At 43.5% G+C, this 19892-nt stretch overlaps 3 protein-coding genes across 4 annotated transcripts; 2 read left to right on the forward strand and 1 right to left on the reverse strand.

Moving 5' to 3' along the window:
- Positions 1 to 339: 339 nt before the first annotated feature.
- Positions 340 to 4224, reverse strand: LOC115396440 (regulator of cell cycle RGCC). Its single transcript, XM_030102318.1, has 5 exons — positions 4109 to 4224; positions 3027 to 3191; positions 2294 to 2374; positions 1521 to 1583; positions 340 to 944 (listed from the first exon to the last, which is right to left on the reverse strand). Exons 1-5 carry the CDS (start codon positions 4128 to 4130, stop codon positions 937 to 939), a joined length of 339 nt encoding a protein of 112 aa, XP_029958178.1. The 5' UTR covers positions 4131 to 4224; the 3' UTR covers positions 340 to 936.
- Positions 4225 to 6069: 1845 nt separating this feature from the next.
- On the forward strand, positions 6070 to 11077 carry pcdh20l (protocadherin 20-like). The gene is made up of 2 exons (XM_030102280.1): positions 6070 to 6141; positions 6660 to 11077. The coding sequence occupies exons 1-2, from the start codon at positions 6094 to 6096 to the stop codon at positions 9189 to 9191; spliced, it is 2580 nt and encodes an 859-aa protein (XP_029958140.1). The 5' UTR covers positions 6070 to 6093; the 3' UTR covers positions 9192 to 11077.
- A 584-nt stretch (positions 11078 to 11661) lies between these two features.
- Positions 11662 to 19616, forward strand: plp1a (proteolipid protein 1a). Of its 2 annotated transcripts, XR_003932379.1 has the most exons (9): positions 11662 to 11915; positions 13615 to 13801; positions 13913 to 14069; positions 14416 to 14584; positions 16399 to 16472; positions 16595 to 16660; positions 17067 to 17223; positions 17366 to 17395; positions 19027 to 19616. XR_003932379.1 is itself a non-coding variant. In XM_030102292.1 (7 exons), the coding sequence occupies exons 1-7, from the start codon at positions 11912 to 11914 to the stop codon at positions 17145 to 17147; spliced, it is 738 nt and encodes a 245-aa protein (XP_029958152.1). In that variant the 5' UTR covers positions 11663 to 11911; the 3' UTR covers positions 17148 to 17331. The 2 variants fall into 2 exon arrangements, 1 of the variants encoding a protein (XP_029958152.1); XM_030102292.1 differs by lacking the exons at positions 17366 to 17395; positions 19027 to 19616 and having other exon boundaries at positions 11663 to 11915; positions 17067 to 17331.
- The last annotated feature ends 276 nt before the right edge of the window (positions 19617 to 19892 follow it).

The raw sequence follows: 19892 nt of genomic DNA on the forward strand, positions 1-19892 counted from the left end.
TCAAAGCATAATCAGAGCAGACAGACGGGAGTCATAAGAGCAAACAGAGGAGAATGGGTGAGGGGCTCCGGAGACTCGAGGCCCGACACTCCCAAAAGTCACTTTACGTGGACTGTGAAGGCGCAGGCACATTGAGTATGGTTAGTTGTCAGCCCCGTCACCAGGCTTTCTTTCTTTCTTTCTTTTTAGGAAAGTGCCAACCCTTCAACACTGTGTGTGTGTGTGTAGAATCAGATGTGGGCAGTGAAGCCAGCTCTCTCTCTGCAATCACGTTGGGAAAAGAAGTACCTCAAGTTCAGTTCAGTTTTATATACCAGCATTAAAATAAAACCACAAAACTTGCAATTAAAATCAAGTTTTATTTAGAAATACATTAATCTGTACAACACTCTCGAGCTTAAAAAAATATTAACAAGAACAATACAGTGGAGGAGTCAGCACACGGCGCTATACAGCAGATCTAAATCCTTTTAACGTCAAATTAGTTATCAGTTAAAGTGCCAATGTAATTTTAAACTCCACAAAAGTCAATCTCTTTACAAATATAGAACACTGGGGATTTACATCCTTTGCTGGCACTTATGGGAATGTAAAATATGGCACATGTTGACTATATGGCGGGCAGCTTTTCGTCATATGTTGGGACAGATGGAAGCTTTGTGCTGTTTGGGGAATATGTCACACTTCTTGGATCTGCTGCCGCCGCCGTTGCCGGCCTGAAGCGGCGTTGCCAGGGTTCTGGGGGTGTTCTTGCATTTCGGATCGGACTGCCCTTTTAATTTCTCATGTTAACCTTTTCCCCTGGAGCGGCAAGGGGAGCGTTTGCTCCATCAGATCTGCTCTGGTGTAGATCTCACTTTCTGCTCGGCAGACGCCAGCCGTGTCGCCCGCAGCCTCTTTCTCCCTCCACCATGTGACTCATTTTCCCCTCTTTGTTCACATCTCTGCAAAAAAAAAAAAAAAGAGAGGAAGGTTTCAGGAGCCACAATATTAAAACACAGACACAGGCTTATTACCTCTCGCACAAACACACACCGACTACTAAGTGAGCCTTGTAAAGATAGCAGAGGAGCTACGATTAATTTGTAGCATTAATTCAGTCTGTGTCAAGCCCGCTGATAGCAGTGGATGTATGTTTTGTTGGGTAAGCACGGGGCGATGCATGTGTTCAACTGGCCTCTGAAACACCACTGCTTTGGCGCTGATAGCGGGATCACGATGCTCATGTAGTCAAGTATGCTATTATCACTAAAGGGCATGTAGATAGTCCACCTGAGTCCCCAGACATGACATTTACACATAAAAGGTGCTCAGAGATAAAGAGAGGGGTAGTACAGGGGGGGAGAAACGAGGTGGCTACCACTACAGCACACTCTGTTTCCAGTGTGTAACAAAACATGCACCCTGTCAGCGTCTCAGCCACCAAAACACACCGCGGCCTGCTGGCTTGTCAGCTTAAGTGCATAAGGAATAAAAGAAAAGATTGAGTGATAGGGGCTGTAATTCTCTTAAATACACACCAGCAACTTCCCGGTGCAGCATGTCAATAAAGTCCTCAAGTTCCCGTGTGTCTCCCAGCTTGGCTGCAGAAGAAGGACAGAAAAAAAAAAAAGGAATTTCAGACAGTATAGAAAAAAACTGCAATGGAACATTTTTGTGAAGAACTGCAGTTCAGTTCAGCGAGTATTTCTTTTGGACCAGAAACCGAAAAGCAGCCTTAGATGCAGAATTACAGATGAGCTAAAGTGCTTTTGGACTTGGGGAAAAAAAAAAAAAAAATCTATCTTCAGCCAGTTTTATACATGCTGAGATAAAGCTGATCGCGAGGCTTCAAATCTTGACAGCATGCTGGATCTCACTCGGATCCCTGTTGTACATATCTTAAATTATTCTAAGTGAAGTCATACGGAGTTGATAACACTTTCTGGCCACCTTCTTTTCTTGGTTTTTTTTTTTTTTTTTTGGTTTTTTTTAACCCACTGAATTGTAACAGCAGTCTTTGCATTTGAATATCTCACAATGCCACAGTGCTCATTCATTTGCACAAGCACACACACTGGCTCAGGTGGTCTCAAACCACTGCAAAACAGCACAAATAACCCCTGCAGGAGGCTTAAAAAGACGGGTGCTGGGACGGCGCAGCCACAGCGGCAGGGGCTGTGTTGTGCAAAAACAAAAGCGCTCCCAGCCTAATGCGGAGGGCTTGTGTGTGGCTGTGATAGCGATCAGAGCAAACGTGATAGTGATCGCTGTAAGAACAAGGGCTATCTGGATGGAGATAGGCTTGCGCTACCTTTCGGTGCCAGCATTATGCCTGCTGTGTGAAGCTCCTCCTCGCTGGTGTTCAAACTGTTCCCCATAGAAGCTTCGCTGCCTGGAGGAAGAGGGAGGCGAGGAGGGAGTGAAAGGAGATGATAAGCACTGAGGGCAGCCCATGCAAATGAGCAGTGACAGCAGCAGCAATTTTAACACGTTGCAGGAGTTGCACGTAACGATAATAACGCACAATAAAGAGAAGGTAAATGCCTGTTCAGTTCTAGTGACTCCCATGCGTCAGCTTTTGAAAGCAGCCTGGCTGTCGAATTGTTCGAGGGGCCAAAATACTTTCAATAATGACGACACATGGGAGCAGAAAATACACACTTGCTTCTTTTATCTCATAACCGTCAACAAATATGCAACAATAGCGAGGAGGAAAAAAAAAAAGACAATTACAAAAGATGGGTTATCCGTAATTGCAGTTCGTTCCAGTACACAGCTATTGTCATGAGAAACACAGCCACTTTTATAGAAGTATGCTTGGATGTGTCCTCTTGTACCACTAATTTCATGCAAATTAAAAGTGTCAAGCTGCAGTTGTTTGTGCTGATAAAGGGGCTCAATCGGTGCCTATAGGGACTCCATACAATGTCACTCACCGGCACATGGAATACTAAATAACTTTCCTTCATTGCACTTTGTGCATTAGGTAAATATCTTATTACAGAGACCCTGTAATGAGCTCTCTCTCTCTTTTTTTTTCTTACTGTAATCTGAGTCCTCGACTCCACTGTCGTCCCCCAGCCCCGTGCGACTTTTGGCCTCGTGCAAAACGTGTTGGTAAGCGTCGGGTTTGCTCTGAGACGGGGCCTTCAGCTCCTCCACCACATCCTGGAACTCAAGCAGCAGCGCGCCCAGCTCCGCGTCCAAGTCTGTGGAAAATATGACAGCGGTTGGAAAGAAAGCTCATACTTCACAGAGAGAAAATGTCGAGATTGCTTCATCTTATTTCAGCAGCACAGCACAACTTCAGGAGTTCTGAAAACAAGGTTTTCAAGCCGTTAAGGCCATTTAATCACAAGAAAACGACTTCTAAAACAACAGATACAACAAGCACTGGCTTACCACACAAATAAAGTAAAAACATGGAATTAACTATAAGCCAAAAACCATGGGTTTGTGTCACTGGGATGGATCACAAAACTACAAGTGTGAAAAAACAAAGCTAACAACCCATATGGCTCATAAAGCAGGAGAAATCCAGTTAAACACCTGGTCTGTAAACTGTGGTGGATAAATACGACAGCATAAATCAAAACTCTATGTTTTGAGTCCCCATGAAACATCTTCTGGAGCCATTTCTTGAATAAATGCACTTTTCTAAAATAATGAAAGTGGTATAGGATCAACACAGCTCTGCTTATCCACCATTTTATTGGTCTGACATGAATATAACAAAGTTATAATCCCTTGTGTGACTATTATGTCAGAGAGCACTGGAAAATAAAAGGAATTAAACTTTAGTGTTTGGTGCCTTGCTTAAATTATAACCAGCAGCTTAAGAATATTGATAATTTTCACAAAAATGTGGACAAATACAGATAGTGTATGCATATACACACAGATTACATGAGATGGGAACACATGTATAATGTGTTAAAACTACACCCGCTTTATTGGATCTTTAATTCATATCCTTGTGTTGTGATATATGAAACAACGCAGAGTTAAGAGAGGGGCAAAAAAATACAACCTCCCTGAAAGAACTACACAAGTTTTAGCTGTTGCCTGTGATCTTCATCATTGTAGTTAATTTAAAATTGATGCCTTAAGTAGTCATTGGACTCACCCGTGGTAATGTCTGAAGACATGCTGCTGCAACGGTGAAATGAAACACCACCAGGCTGCCGTGTGTCTGGGTTCAAAGCGCTTTAGAGCTGACGAGCGGGACAGGAGTTTTTTATTCTAAGGCGCTCCGCAGAGAGCAGCGCTCCAGCCAATCAGCGGCCGGGAAAGCCTCGGGGGTCTACTGTAACCGAAAACAGTGGGCGGAAAGCAAAAAGGGGAAATAGTTGAGTAAACGACGGAGACAGAAATAAGCCTTTACGTAACAGAAGTTAGGGAGAGAGAGAAAAAAAAAATCCCCAGAATCAAAGTCATTTACTAAGTAAACTTTTGACCTGGAGGTTAGATGTGATCAAGATTTTTCTTCACAAAGGAGGAAAAACACACAAGGTGTGTGATGACAGTTCCTCAGTCACACGTGGAAATTATTTAAAAAGAAAAAAAAGACTCACTTTCGATTGTAGAAAGAAACAAAAACAAAATCAGGGAAAACATATTCTAAATATTTATAAAACTATATTTCAGTAACCGATTATCAACCCATGGAGACCATTTTACCAAGGAGTTATATTTCATTCACAATAATAAAAAATAGAACTAATTTCTGAAGTGAGAAAAAAATAATAGAAGCTTCAATCAAGTCCTGATATTGGTGGAAAGCCAAAGGGGGGTTCATCATTATTTCCCTTACCTCCATTTATCCAGAGATGGCAGATTTATCTTAATAATTCATCAGGCAACAGCCACATCTCCCTGTTGCTTACAAATCACAATATGAAATCATAGACTGAATTGTTGCAATTAAAATTTAGCTTTAATTCCCCATGTCTGGAATTTGTTTGATTATAACAAAGCATGACATCTTCTTCACAATTACATTCCCCCCTTTAGGAAAGGGATGTCTTTCAGTGATTGATGATTTAATGAGGAAAATATGAACAAAGGGAGACAATATTTGGCTTTAAAATGAGTTCCTGGTCTCAATGAGAGTACACAAAGGTCAGATAAAGAATAAACACTGTGAACAGTGAAGCTGGAGCACAAGACAGGATCCCATTTCTAAAGACAAATATTGGATCCAAGTTGGAGATGAAAACATGGCAGAAAGTGCCTGTGAAGGTTTCTGACTGTGAACAAGTGAATTTATGTGAGGAAATGGCAAATCAAAAGATTTTGTGAGTGTGAAAACAAAACTTAAGGTATTATTTTGTATTAGGTGGAGTAATACCCTGATTGGCCTATAGAGGACGCTCATTTTACACAGAGGCTGTTCATGTCTTTACAGTAAATTGTTATGTAAGAGTCTAACTGAGTTCACAGTATATGAAGAAAAACAAGTCCACAAAATGGTTGACCAAAGTTCTCAGATGCTTTAGAAAGAACCATTTTCATTTAAAAGTATTTTTCCAATTTCTTTTCCCAACACACACAAAAATTATGAGTTTCTATGAATACGTTTCAATGAGCACAGTAAATATTTGCTCTTTTTAATGATCTGGGTATTAGTTTAATATTGAAAAAAGTAACATTTATTGTCCATTTGGTCCACAACAAGGGAGGTAAAAGACAGCTCCGGGGGATAAAGACTCAGATTTGTCAAATCATTATGAGGTAGCATTTAAAGGCAGCAGGTGCATGGCCACCTGTTTTTTTGTGTGTTTTTTTAATAACTGTGTAATCATATTTAATGTTGACACGTTAAACCCGTCCAGAGTCGTTCTGAAGCTGCATATTTGCACAGGTCCCGTGCTGACACATTGTTTTTTTTCTGCTTTAGCAGTGGATGACTTACAACAAAAACATGAATTGGATTCATGCAGGCAAACCAGTTGTGCTTCTAACTTCTCATATGTCATGCTGACACTCCAGGTAAGTGTTGTAGGAGGAGCATGTAATGAATTATGCCTTCAGCTGTGCTGGTTTGCATCGAGCGCTTTGTGCTCGGCGTTCACTTGCTGCCGGGGAACTCGGGGAACATGCACGGGGACGATGGGCCATGGGACTCCTGATACTATGAACTGGGCTGGACTACTGCAGGTCAGTGAGTCAAAGAAGATTCTCCAGTGTGCTGGTGTCTGATTACTGTCTCAGTGTTTCTGATTTAGGTAATGGGTGACTGTCGTTTCTCAGTGTTTTGCATAATGTGTCAGATATTTATAGAGATTGTACTCAATGTGTACTAAAGCGTTTGAAAAGACTGTAAAAATATGAGTTTTATAAGATCCTGTGTCAGATTAAAGCAAAATTATTCAGTACAAGATGAATGACTGAATAATTTGGAGACTCTTACCATTTTCTTTTAGTTTTCATGAGCTGTATTTGCATACAACGAAAACTGAAGAGGTGCGAGAGGCATCGTGTTACCTGCAGTGGACAGCTTTCCACTTTTAAAAAGCTCACTGAGGCATGAAGTTTGAACATTATCACTACCTGTGAGCACTGCTGCGGAGCCTGTGTTGGGCTGAAGTGTAACAATACACCAAATCAAAAGTGCTGTTGCATCACACATTGTTTTCTCTGTTTTTTCCTCACACGGTCTTCTCTCTCTTCGCCAGAATCTGCTGCTTGTGGTCCACGTCGGGCAGATTTTATGTGGTCCCGCTCTGTTTTCTGTCCGGGAAGAACTGGAGCCTGGTGTTCTGGTTGGATCACTTAGTAAACACTTTCCGCCTCCTTACCAGCTCCTGACCCAGGAGTATCTGTGGATGGACGAAAACACAGGGTATTTCTACACTACTGAGCAAAGGATGGATCGCGAGGCCTTCTGCCCCAAGGAAACAAAAGCGGAGGAATGCATTATTCTGCTCAATGCCGTTGTGGGGCCCTCAGGAGACCTCATACAGTTTCCTGTGATCATAGAGGACATCAATGACAATGCGCCCCATTTTGAAAACAGAGAGATTCACCTGAGGGTGTCTGAGGATGTGGCTGTGGGGACCAGCTTTTTATTAGACGACCAGGCTCAGGACAGGGATGCAGGTCATAATGGAGAGTTGCAGTATCAACTAAAAGGTTCTGCTGAAGTTTTCAGTTTAAAAGTTGACGAGGAGAGTCTTTTAATTACGCTAGTGGTGAAAACTGCTCTGGACAGGGAAACTCGGGACCGGTATCACATGGAGCTGGTGGCCACTGACGGTGGTACTGACCCCTTAAGTGCAACAGCGACTTTAATAATCACAGTGACAGACGTCGATGACAACTGTCCCAGCTTCAGCTCTGACAGTCCTCGCAACGTCACCATCCCGGGAGACTCCCCGAAGAATATGGTGGTCGCTCAAGTCAGGGCCGTAGACCTAGATACAGGCCCAAACGCTGCCATCGTTTACTCCCTCAGTCCCAAAGTCTCCGAGCGGGCCAAGAAGCTCTTTAGCCTCGACAGCCTCACTGGGCACATCAGACTAACACAAGACCTCCAGAGTGACAACTCCGAGGAGCTGGTGTTGAAAGTGTTAGCTAGCAGCCACCACTGCCCCCCAGCAGACACTCAGGTAACCGTATCCATGCTCCCCAAGGCGAACCAAGAGCTGACGATCAAGATCAGGTTCATAGTCGAGCATCAAAACCAGACTGTGGTGTTACCAGAGAACCAGCCCCCCACCGTCTTAGCTGTTTTAGAGCTTGAGGGTGACAGCAGCTTTAAAGACTCCTCTCTTGCCATTGAGGGTGAAGTGCCTTTCACTTTGAGCCCGCAGAATGGCAAATATCTGCTTTCCACATCAAAGGCCCTCGACTATGAGATGAAAAGTGAACATAATATTACCGTACTAGTGAATGGGAAAACAGCCGAAGAATCTGTGATCACTCCTTCAAGGCACGTGATCAGGGTGGAGGTGGAAGACATCAATGATAATGCACCGCAATTCCCCCAGTCTGAATACCGGCTGGAGGTGGACGAAAACAACCAGCCAGGACTGCCACTGTTCCAGGTCTCGGCTTCAGATGCTGACAGTGGATACAACGGCCGAGTGACCTACAGCCTGGACAAATACATATCTAGCATTTTTAACATTGACTCTGTGACAGGTCAGCTGTCTGTGTCAGCTCCTCTGGACAGGGAACAAGCTGGCGTACACAAGCTCACTGTGTTAGCTCGAGATAGTGGCTCTCCTCCCTTGGAGTCCGTGGCCACAATATTCATCCGTGTTCTGGACCGGAATGACAATGCGCCGGTTTTTTCAACCACTCACTTTATCTTTTTCATCCCAGAGAATGTACCACCATTTGCCCAGGTGGGCAGGGTAGAGGTGAAAGACCCAGATGAAGGGGAGAACGGGAACACAGAATTGCATGTTGTAAACAGCAGTGGACCTTTTGTTGTGGATAACGCTCAGGGGATGCTACGCACCACCACCAACTTGGACCGGGAGACAGAAGACCGCTATGAACTCTACCTGCTGGCCAGGGATCACGGGCAGCCGGTCGCTTTAACATCCACTGCCAGAGTGACTATCTTTGTGGAGGACATCAATGACAACCAGCCAAAAGTGATCCTTCCCAGCAGTAACTCTTCATGCGTGACCATCTCTCCGGGTACCCTGGCAGGTACTCTGGTAACAAAGATCTACGCCATCGATGAAGATTCAGGACTGAATTCAGAGATGACATACTCTATTGTGACACCAAAGCCGTCGCAGTACAACAGTCCATTTCACATAGATTCTAGGTCAGGAAACATCACCTTAAATCAGCAACTTCAGGGTAAAGACCTAGGAATGCATCATTTGTTCATCGTGGTCAGAGACGGGGGTAAGCCGGCTCCACTTTATACCACCGTGTGGGTAAACCTGCTGGTCAATGACAGCGCGGAGCCCTGCCACTTGGATAGGGCGCCCACCTGGACAGGGACGCCAGTCGTAGTTCAAAGCCCCTCAAAAGCATCCATCTGCGAGGCGGAGACAACCAGATCTGCACAAGTGACAATGTTAATAGGCTTAGGGATGATGCTGGTATCCACGTGCATTCTTGTCGGGACGGTCGTGTTTTACCTGAAACAGAGGAGAAGACGTCTGCAAGAGAAAAAGAAAAAATACACAGAGGAGAATGAGATTCCACTCAGGCTCAAAGATAAATATTACTCTGATGAATGACAGAAAAAAAGCAAGCAAGCAACGTGTAATCTTATTCACAGTTTCATGGGTGAATTCAATATGTTCAGAATATTTGTCATAGGCTTCTCGCATTTCAATAAGTTCATGAATTAGTGTGATACACGGCGCATTCAAGAAATATTTCTGTGGAAATAAAGTTCATTTTCTGATAACGATCCCCGAGATTCCTCTACGAGCAAATAAAATGATCCGATATGTAAAGTGAGCAAATACTCTGAGGGGAAAAACTCCAGATGCATAATGTCATCCAGGAAATGTGCATAGTGTAACCACTGCTCTAACAATATCACCGCAGCTCCCTGGTAAAACACCAGTATAACAGTCATTCTCCTTAAACATTGGTATCCGTGACCCCTGCAGGTACCAGTCCCCTCGGTGGACTGAGCCTTTCTCAGATTTCTGACGCTGACTGACGGGGAGTCTAAAGTATTTAGACACACAAAAAGGTTTAATGTTCCTCTGGTGGGGAAGTGATGAAGTTCTCTAAACTAGTCACTCTGAGACGGGCTCCGGAGACAGAGGGTGGCTGTGGACAGGTGAGAGGCGGCGGGGGGAAGGCACACCGGCATCTCAAGTCACCGCCTCACTCCTGTTACTTGATAAGCTTACCTCTCACCCACAGCACCGCTTTACGCCCAGGAAACCCGAACGTACAGCACCCAGCGAGCCGACAGGTGTGTTGTTTTGATAGCAGATGTTTGGAGAGAAATCACACTGTGTTCAAACAAGTCTTTTACAAAAGGCTCTGGTGTTTTACTGATCCATTTATTTGCCGGGAAACAATTGAGATATCAAACCAGGTTAAACGAGGCATAAATTATGAATGAGCCCCATTTAAGTTGGACTGAACAAATCTCCGAACGCACGTTTGCCTAAAGAGGGCTCTTTAATTGTTATCGCTTTAAAAGATCGGAAACGATCGGTGGAAAAACAAATCTTTGAAGTAAAAACTATTAAGCGATCCTTTCGAAATGCACCTGTGTGAGAGGGGAGAAGCCAGGCCAAGACTCCCGGCCTGTAAAACACAGTGTACAACAACCTGGTTAGTGGAGAACAGGGCTTGTATAACATGAGGAGCGTCTCTCTGAGGGTTTCTGAGCTGCCAGCTCAAAAATAAATAATCTGATATTGTTGTACTGTGAGACGAGCCAAATTAAATGAGAAGAAATGAAGAGCAGCGAAACACAGTCAGACACAAGCATCAAATTTACATGTGGAATTGTTGACTTGACAGATTTTACTGCATTAGAAAATATACAACATTCTGAATTTGCAGTCATGTTATAGTTTTTTTCTTAAAAGAATATTTAAAAATGACTGTGGTTGAAATATTACACAAAAATTCTACAACACTGTGATTGCACTGTGATGGCCAAGGTGTAGCCTGCTCCCACATTCAGTCAGCTGCAATCGGCCCCATTGCTCTGCGATCCTAAGTGGGATAAGAGCAGATGGATGGATGGATGGATGGAAGTACCTGGGCTGAAATTATACCACCACACACACCACTGCACGAGCGATGTTGCAGGGGAAAGTCTGCCATCTACTGGTCGCCAGTCGAGCCAAGTCTGGCTCTTGATTCCTGGTATTTGGCCAGAGGGTGGGGATGAATCAGAGGACAGTCTCTCACTCCGCCACAGTCAGGTCGCCTGAGATCAGGGATGTTTCCCTGCTGCACGCTGCTCTGCTCCTCTCACAGCGCATTTCATTTACATCACAGTCGTTTTTCTCTTGTTAAGCTGAACGTTTCATAGTGGGTTAAGAGGTTGCGTGAGCTCACATGGACAAAGAATCGAGCTGGCATCGACCCAAATACCCAGTGGATTATTTGTCAGCTATACACGGGAGTTTTTTTTTTTTTTATGATCACGCGTTACATAATAATCGAGTGTAATTAAAATGCCACAGGTTTTTTTTTCTTCTTGTCCTTTTTCTTATCAGAGACGTTGTAGAGATGTTGCAAAATACTCCTCATGTCATTTCCACAACCCAAAGACACTATCTGGCTCACTAATATGTTCACAGTTTGTGAACACCGCTTTAAATAAGCTTTTAATGCAAGTGTTGAAGGCTAAATAGACCCATTCAGAAGATGAAGAATTAAACTTTTTTTGGCCAGTTTGGATGCTAGATCTTTCGTGTTCAGCATTGTATCTCAAATACTGCCGTCTAACAGATAATATCTAACAATTTAGCGCACCTGACTGTAGCCAGGCTTTAAAGGATATCTTATAATCTCGATCACTTCATTTCTAGATTTAGCTGCTGATTTATTTCAACTTTAAGAATTAATCAAATTTTAGAATCATAAACTTATGTGTGACCAACTGTCAAAAAAAGGTTTTTCCTTCTTCTCTTGAGAAATAATAATGAAAAGTTCCCCATTTAGCATTTAATGAGGATTCTCACGTTTTTTTTTTTGTTTTTTTTTTCTCACCATGCAAATGACCCCGGTAAATGTGCGCGAGCGAGAGTGAAAGCACCCTGACCTCCTCATTATTCTCCGCCTTGAAGTTCATTGAAAAGCGACATTGTTTCTTTAAGATTGCACTTGCAGCCATCGGCTACTCTGTCCATTGTTGGGGGAACAGAACTCGAGTTGAGATTGATATACGGGGGCCGCGGTCGAGTCGCGCATATCATCAGCGGAGCAGCTGCAGAGCAGGCGGCCGACGGGACCTGAACGCACCACTCCAGACATGGGTAAGAAACTCAACTCTCCACAGCCTGCATTCACAGTAGGCCGATATAAGTACGGGGCATGAGACTGGAGCAGATGTTAAGCCCTTTTTTTTTTTTTTTCCTCATTAATTTCATTATTTCTTGTCAGTTTTGGAGGAAGGTTACTCACCGGCTGATGCTCCGCTCATATTACGAGATTTATTTCATGCTTGAGATGGCAGCGCTCCTTTCAGAGGAGCCTTGTCGCTTCTGCTTTTGTTGGCAATCTTTCTCAATTTTTTTTTTTTAAGAGGGGCGAACTTGGCCTCAGCCCTGCGTTTTCCACGTCGGCCGGTTTGTGTTTTCGTCGGGGTCGCAGTGGAGACAGAGCGGGTCGCGGCGGTTCACTGCCTCGGCGCGGTGATCAGCCCGCTCGTGTCTTAATTAGTTAATTGGAGGGCTTTGGTGCATCTGAGTGCGCGCGGCTTGGTAATGGTTCCATGGTGCTTAAACTTCTGCACAATGTGCATGCTGTTTCGCCACTTGTGGATATCATAACTCGTGCAAATGACTCTTTAATGTTTCCAGTTAGTGATGTTACAATAATTAGTATAGCTAATTGCATGTTTTCCCACAATGCATCTTTTTCTCAGTAGAAAGGTGTTTAGTTTTAATCAATGCTCCAGGCTCACATGTTGGGGCTCACACACAAACAGCCAACAGTCATGTAGATGTGTTCAATTAAAGAGCCATCTATCTGCTCCCCCCTGCCATCTGTGTTTACTGTAATGGTACCAACCACAGTCTGGCTGCTTTCACTGTGCCTGGCTGTGTGGCTGCACGCACGCATGCATGCATGCAAAGTGTGCGATGCACACAGTTGCATTGTTTGTTTTATAAATTCGCTTTCCCATCATCCTCCAGACTATCAACCTTCTTGTTCCTGTGTCTTCTCAGAAGGAAGTCTGTGTGTGCGCATGTGTGTGTGTGTGTGTGTCAAGCATTGAGGTGCCTCTGGGCTTTGTTTGCTTGACATTGGTGGCCCTTGTACCCCCATGATGCAGTGGGACAAAGACTGTTGTCTCTCCAGTCACAAAAGCAGCCTCTCTCTCTGTTTCACTTGTCTTTCCTTCTCCTGGTTCCTTTTTTTTCTCACACTCTCCATGCTGGGTGGTGAATGGAGTCAGGGTGTGAGATGGGGTCAGTGCAGACACATCCCAGTGCTTTTGGCCCTTGGCATCCATTCAAACAGCACATGATTGTGGGAGAAATGCACAGCTTTACCAAGTGTGCTTGGGAGTTTGGAGCTTCACTCAATCTGCAGTGATAAAAGTAGTTTGAGCCAAAACTTTTTTCACAGTATTAATTCAGTCATCTCTGTTAACCAGTCATTCAGCTTTATCATTTAGTGGGAGCGGTAATCTCATAAACAAACTAATTGTTGACATTATCTTCCAAAAATTATCCATCATAAGATTGAAATTGCTCCTGGATAGTAACGCTGGTGTTTTATAAGTTGAAGAGGGAAGAAACATGAGTAACTCAGCTGCCTTTGAGTGACTTTTTTTCTTTTTATATTGAAATAATTAAGGACAAATATGCATTTTGTAGTGAATGCACCAATCTTTTCGAAGCTATGGCGTGAATCAACATTCGATATTAAAACTTGACATCACTCACCATATATTCTGCTGCAATCCGTGTCAGACTGACTCTTGTTGTGCCTCATCGTGACCAACAGGTTGCTATGATTGCTGTATGCGCTGTTTGGGTGGGGTACCCTACTGCTCCCTGGTCGCCACGCTGCTTTGCTTCTCCGGCATCGCCCTCTTCTGCGGCTGTGGGCACCAGGCGCTCACGGAAACCGAGAGACTCATCGAGAATTACTTTGCTCGTAACCTTCAGGATTACATCACCCTCGCTTACATGTAAGTGGTGAAATCTGAGCAATACTTGTTTAACCTTATCCTGGGATTTCTCAGCATGTAAATTCTGATTTGAACTTGTACTTTTTCTTTTTTTTCTTTTTTACGCTATAGCATCCAATATTTCCAGTATGTCATCTATGGCTTGGCCTCGTTTTTCTTCCTCTACTGCATCGTGCTTCTGGCAGAGGGTTTCTACACCACAAGCGCTGCCAAGCAAACCTTCGGAGAGTTCAGGAGCACCATGTGCGGCCGCTGCCTCAGCTCCTCGGTAAGATGGCCCAGAGTAGAGCGAGTACGGCGGATTGTAGAGATTGGATGGGATTAATACACATATCACTCCCGAGTGGGTGCTGAGCTGAAAATCTTAAGGCTCTGGAAGAAGAAGAAAAAAAACCTTTTGGGTACATGCAAAGATAAGCATACAGCAAGTGTTTGAGTGGTTGGGGAAAGATTTGAGTGGTTGAAAGAGGAAAAGGAGAGATAAGTAAAGCTCATCAGGAGAAAAGAAGTAAATGTGGTCACTACGTGAGTCACCACTCCTGAAACGCCTCGTAGATTACTGCCGTCCATGAGCGATGCAGCATCACAGTGTTTATTCTTCCTCTCCTGTGCAGTTTATAGTGATGACGTATGTGCTGGCCGTCCTGTGGCTGCTGGTCTTCGCTTTCTCGGCCTTGCCCGTCTACTTCTTCTACAACATGGACGCGACCTGCCACACCATTGACGTTCTGACAGAGACCCCGGCCAGCATCAACCAGCTCTGTGTGGATGCGCGACAGTACGGTGAGAACAGCCCGCGCAGAAATGTATTCAGGCTCGGGAGGGTGAAGGCGAAACATTTTCAAATGCAAACCCAGCTGTCTGCCTCACTTTGAGTTTACGCAGGCATTTTTAACAACAGACCAGAAGCTGGAAAGAAGCAAATGTTGAACAATGGCTGTGATGTTTTCTTCAAAAAGCTGCCACATCAATACACTGCATCCTGGAGTATTGTGGCAGACGATCTGCCAGCTTTAAAAAAAGCCCACCAAAACTTTGTAAAATGCAGAAAGGCATCAAAACCGCAGTGGAAAGTCATCCATTGTGCATCTTGTGATGGTCGGTTTAGAGCTTTCTGGTTAGTTTTGCTTTCATTCTGGCTTACCCAACCAAATATGACAAATCTGAACACATTCTCACTGCCTGTAAATCCTGCAGAAAAACCAACATCACGGGTGTTTGGGGGGAAAAAAAGAAGTAATAGGAGTTCAATTCAATTTTGTGAGATTATTTTGCTTGTTAAATTGTTCAATAATCTCCAATAATAACCTGTAAACCTCAGCGTGCACATTTGAAGAGGAGGTTGCAGAGTTAGACTCAGTTTTTCCAGGGTTTTCCCTACTATTCAGCTCTCATAGCTCATTGCCTCTTGGTGCTTGAACTGAAAGAAAAGAAGAAAAACAATGCTGGGAGTGCAGGAGTGTGTGTAATGAGTGTGTCGTAAGAGAAATAATCTGGCAGCCAGGCAGCCTTCATCTCGTATTAACTCGCAATTTTGGCTGAATGTTGGTCAGAATAAAAGATATAAGCAGTTGTTGGGATCCTTCAAGAATAATGAAGAACTGCTGAAGGCGTTTACTGTGTCACAGTTAAAAGCCTCCATGTGAAGTCTTTTAAACGTAGGACCTGTTGCATGTTTCCGTTGTAGAGATCTTTTAATCATCTAATTTTGTTGTCATTATTTTTGCACTCTATTTTTTTATACTCCACCTCTCATAGTTTTATCACTATTTCTTCATGTTTGTCTGTTGTTGCACCTTGAATTAGATAAAATTATCAGTATAGGGAATGTCGAGTCAAGATTGTTAAAGATTTTTACAGCTTTAAATGATTCAAGTCGGGACTTCTCATCATCCTTGTCAACATATCAGATGTTTTTTTTTTCAACTTAATTACATAGCAAGGCATCTCTAGATATCTAAACATGATGGTCAGACCATGCATGTCGGTGTCGACACCCCATCCAGTTTATCACTAACTCTCTGTGGTTGTGTTCACAATGGCTGGACATGAGTGTGTCCAGACTGAAAGAGCGAACAGAGGCATGGACCAACATCGTATCCCTGGAATGCGATTTAAAAATGCAAAAATGCATAATGCAAAAACTTGACGTATCTGAGAATGAGCCACATTGTTGCACAGATAGCCTTTTTCTTCATTTCCATGAATATGGGCACTGTGGGTGTTGTTTTTTTTTTTTTTGTCAGCCCTACATACACTGTCTTCGGGGTGTTAACACTCCCTAGCACATCAAATGTGTATTAATCTGTAGCTGAAAATACTCCCCCAACACATGCACTATTTACTCCTGTTTGAACAAAGTTTGCCAAAGACTACAGAGCTCAGCTGTTTTCATTTTTTTAGATTATTCTATTTACTTTTTTATTGGTCATCTGTAAGATTTATGGTTTTTGAGCTGAGGGGGGTTCAAACATTGCAGTAAAATTATTACATGATGAATATGAAATGATTTTTTTTCATACTAAGCTATGATGAATATCAGTTGCATCTTCATCTCAGTAATTAATATTTGTTTTTTTCCATGTCATTTTTAACAGGACTCTTGCCTTGGAATGCAGTACCAGGGAAAGCTTGTGGCATGACCTTGTCCAATGTTTGCAAGACTAGAGAGGTAAAAAAAAAACAAAAAACCCAATGAAATAGCTCTAAGTTCTGCTGCCATGTTATGTAATTGGCCTGAAATAAAATGAACAAAACATGCTATTATGACTAATTCAAATCTCTTCCCACCAGTACCGAATGACCTACGACCTTTATATTGCTGCCTTTGCCGGCGCGGGCATCACCCTCTTGGCTCTGGTGAGTGATTAAGCTGGGCTGAGGTCAGTCTGCCTGCTCTTTTACAGTGGGGTGCAACAATAGTATCTGGGCTCATGTGACTCAGTGACTCTCAGAGTGTGGGTGGCCAGGCATCTCAGGCCTCCATGACTGATGACTTCTGCACTATCGCTCTCTGTTCCTCTTTCTCAGCTGACACAAACATCATAATAATGCTGTAATGTCTGGTTGGGCTCCAAACACGCAGGCAAATGGCGCACTCATTACACTTGCGTTTTCCATTACGGAAGCCGCTTTACGGATGGCATCTGCCATAAAATTGAAATCATCAGAGCAATTATATTTCGTTCTCGTTTCCAGAGTTGCTGCATGTTGTGGATTTTCTGACTCTGTCTTATTCCTCGTCTTTCTGTTTCTCTTCTCCTAGCTGACCTATACTGTGTCAACCACCTATAACTTTGCGGTGCTGCGGTATCTGGGGAGAAAGGGCATAGGCGCACGGTGTTAGGCACACCCATCCTCCTGTCGACTCTGTCTGCTATGCCACCAACAAGGGGAACTAAAGGACTGACACACATCCACCAGTGATCACGGACTTCTTAAAAACTACATGTTTTATATTTGTACTTTTCTTGTTACAAAAATGTGATTGTTTTCATTTCTCTGTTTTTTGAGTGTATTTGCTGCATTGACTTACAGGCAGTCTTTTTTTTTTTTATTTTTTAGGATGTTCATCATCCCATTACCAAAATGTTTGTAAGTTATTGCTGCTGTTGCTCGCCGGTGTCTAAAATTCACCTGTGCCTCCCACTGAACTCAAAACACTAACACAATTCTAATGAATTAACGGCAAAGACAGGGAAAAAAAATTACCACCGATTTTCAACCTGTGCAGATAAAATGCAGCTGTTGCTGAGAGTAGGGATTAGGGGCGGTTACCATGGCGACCACCCCTCACATCTGGTTGCCATGGCGGCAGAGAGCCACGCATTTGCCGCCTCACGCTGACCTCAGGACTTTTCTCACGGGCCGGAGAAAAGCTTCCACAATGGAGTCATGGCCGTTTAGAAAGGCAGCCAATAAGGAGCTTTGCGGGGGCCACCTGCGCCACGACTCTCTGAAACGGGTTCTATTACATGTCAGCGGAGATGGCCCTGCGGACAAAGACGGGGTTAGACCCCTCCAAAGCCTCAATGCAGCCCCTCTGGGACAGCAGCCACGCTCAACACATCCACATGCTGCTGCATGACCCCCGCCGCCCCCCAGTACAATGGTAATGATGGCTTCAGAGTCAGGAGACTGAAGGAATTTTAGATGCTTTTCCAATAGTTTCTTATTGATAAAGGAACAGTCTTGTTTAGATCTAGTGAGGTCTGAAAGTGTTTCTCATAACTTTGAGATGGCAAAAGCACCGGGTGCTAACTTATCGAGTAACCTCATAATATTAGACCTAAAACACATTGTTGTGTTGACACCCCCCCCCCCCCCCCCCCAACCCTTGATACATGACTGAGGTACTTTTATAGAAACAGGACAGCTTTGTTTTGTCTGTAATTCCATAGCAACATTTGTTATAGTTAGCTATTTGTTATAGAACACGTTTTACTTTATTTTACTTTACTATTTTACTAACCTGTTTAACTTTGCGGATAACTAACGCAACCATTTTTAACATATTTAGTAGACCAGAGGTTCTCAAAGTGTGGAACGATGAGCCGCCAAAGAGCTTGAACCACGTCCCTCATTTTTTTGGTTGATTGCCAAACTTTCTTATACTTTTCACATTATTAGACTGAAATGGTTCCACAGGCGGGAAGAAACACTTTTGTCGTGCCAATTTGTTTCATTTCATTTGAAATATCCATGAAGTCTGTAGTCTGAAACTCTTTTACAAAAAAGCTTATTTCATCATTTTAAATTGTCTCCAATTTACTGACACTAAATTTGCTTCTTAATATGTTTTAATCCTCATTTATTTGCTTTTATTTTCTTCCAACAACTTTTAAGTGAAATAAAAAGCCTGGAAAAGGCATTCTCCTGCCCACCAGATTTCCTCCCCTAGCTCTCTGGCGCCCCCCATGGGCAGGCAGACTCTACATTTTGAAAACCTCGGATGTAGGTAGATTATACTTTTTAATGGAGGCTTTACCCTGCTGAGTGGTGGATCTGTCAGGGGGCAGCTGGCTGATTTTTTTTTTCTTCTTCTTCCTTTTTTTTTTGTAATATTTGATAATAAAAGCAAACTGCTACAGGAAGTGATTGTGCTGAGAGCTTGAGCGTGCCGTGTCGGGAGTGTTTTACTGCTGTGCCATCCTTGGCTCGCCGCCACGGCGAGAGGCCAGGGTGTTTTGTAAGGTGTTTTGTATTCTCTGTTCCGGTGTCCACAGGTGCACTGTTCCCTTCACTTGGCTGTGTACCAGGCGCACCTGAGGAAGCTCAGGCACAGGGCGAAAGAGGAGAGGAGAGGCTGCGACCTGTACAGGAGGCTGCAGAGGGACAGAGGGGGGCTGCTGCGCTCTCCCTACCCTGCAAACACCACCGACTCCCCCTGATGGCATCTCCAGTCCTGCTGCACCGTACCCAGCACACACCGGCATCTCAGCAATTTGTTTCTATTTCAGTTAAATGACCTAATTTGTGATATTTCCCTTCATGTTTTCATTAAAATGCATGCATTTGTGTTCAAAAAATGCTAAAATCTTTCCTTTTCAGACTGAGTTTAACGGCCCAGTGTTCTGTTCTGCATGTGACCACCGCATATAGATTTTGCACACCTGGGTTTTTCCATTTAAATCAGATTCAGAAATGTGTATCTGGGAGACTTGATTTCTTTCCTCCCGTCGCCTCACCCAGGTCTGATTTCACAGTATGCGGCGCATGCTTGATATCCTCGTTTAATGAAGGGAAAATAAAAATGCAGAGCATGTTTGATATCCTTTTTGTTTTAATGAAGACGAACAGCGCTCGCTGTCTCTCGGGCTCGCACACATACTTGGTCATTCAATGACATTCAAGGTCTGGAGTGTGGTGGGATGCATTTTGGACTGAGATTTCCAAATCACCTTTGTTTTTTTTCTTGTCTGCATATATTTTGCAGTGATTTTTTTTTTTTTTCAATGTGGTTGGAAAAAACAGGAGCTGCTGATTTGAATCTTTAAACAAACACTAATTTGGGTTTTCCAGGTATTGTCACACACACACAAATCACAAGATAGTGTCATCATTTGGTATGTTGCAAGATTTATTTGTAGCA

Source organism: Salarias fasciatus, chromosome 2, assembly GCF_902148845.1.
Source record: "Salarias fasciatus chromosome 2, fSalaFa1.1, whole genome shotgun sequence".
Taxonomy (NCBI): Eukaryota; Metazoa; Chordata; class Actinopteri; order Blenniiformes; family Blenniidae; genus Salarias; species Salarias fasciatus.

Excerpts from the sequence above, each read along its gene's own strand:
- LOC115396440 (XM_030102318.1), bottom strand. The coding sequence starts at position 4,130 with ATGTCTTCAGACATTACCACGG. Across the intron at positions 2,375-3,026 it reads AGTCGAGGACTCAGATTACA|GCAGCGAAGCTTCTATGGGG; the intron begins GTAAGAAAAAAA and ends CTCTTCCTCCAG. Across the intron at positions 1,584-2,293 it reads CATAATGCTGGCACCGAAAG|CCAAGCTGGGAGACACACGG; the intron begins GTAGCGCAAGCC and ends CTTCTTCTGCAG.
- pcdh20l (XM_030102280.1), top strand. The coding sequence starts at position 6,094 with ATGGGCCATGGGACTCCTGATACTATGAACTGGGCTGGACTACTGCAG. Across the intron at positions 6,142-6,659 it reads ACTGGGCTGGACTACTGCAG|AATCTGCTGCTTGTGGTCCA; the intron begins GTCAGTGAGTCA and ends TCTCTTCGCCAG.
- plp1a (XM_030102292.1), top strand. Across the intron at positions 14,070-14,415 it reads GCCGCTGCCTCAGCTCCTCG|TTTATAGTGATGACGTATGT; the intron begins GTAAGATGGCCC and ends TCTCCTGTGCAG. Across the intron at positions 16,661-17,066 it reads GCATCACCCTCTTGGCTCTG|CTGACCTATACTGTGTCAAC; the intron begins GTGAGTGATTAA and ends CTCTTCTCCTAG.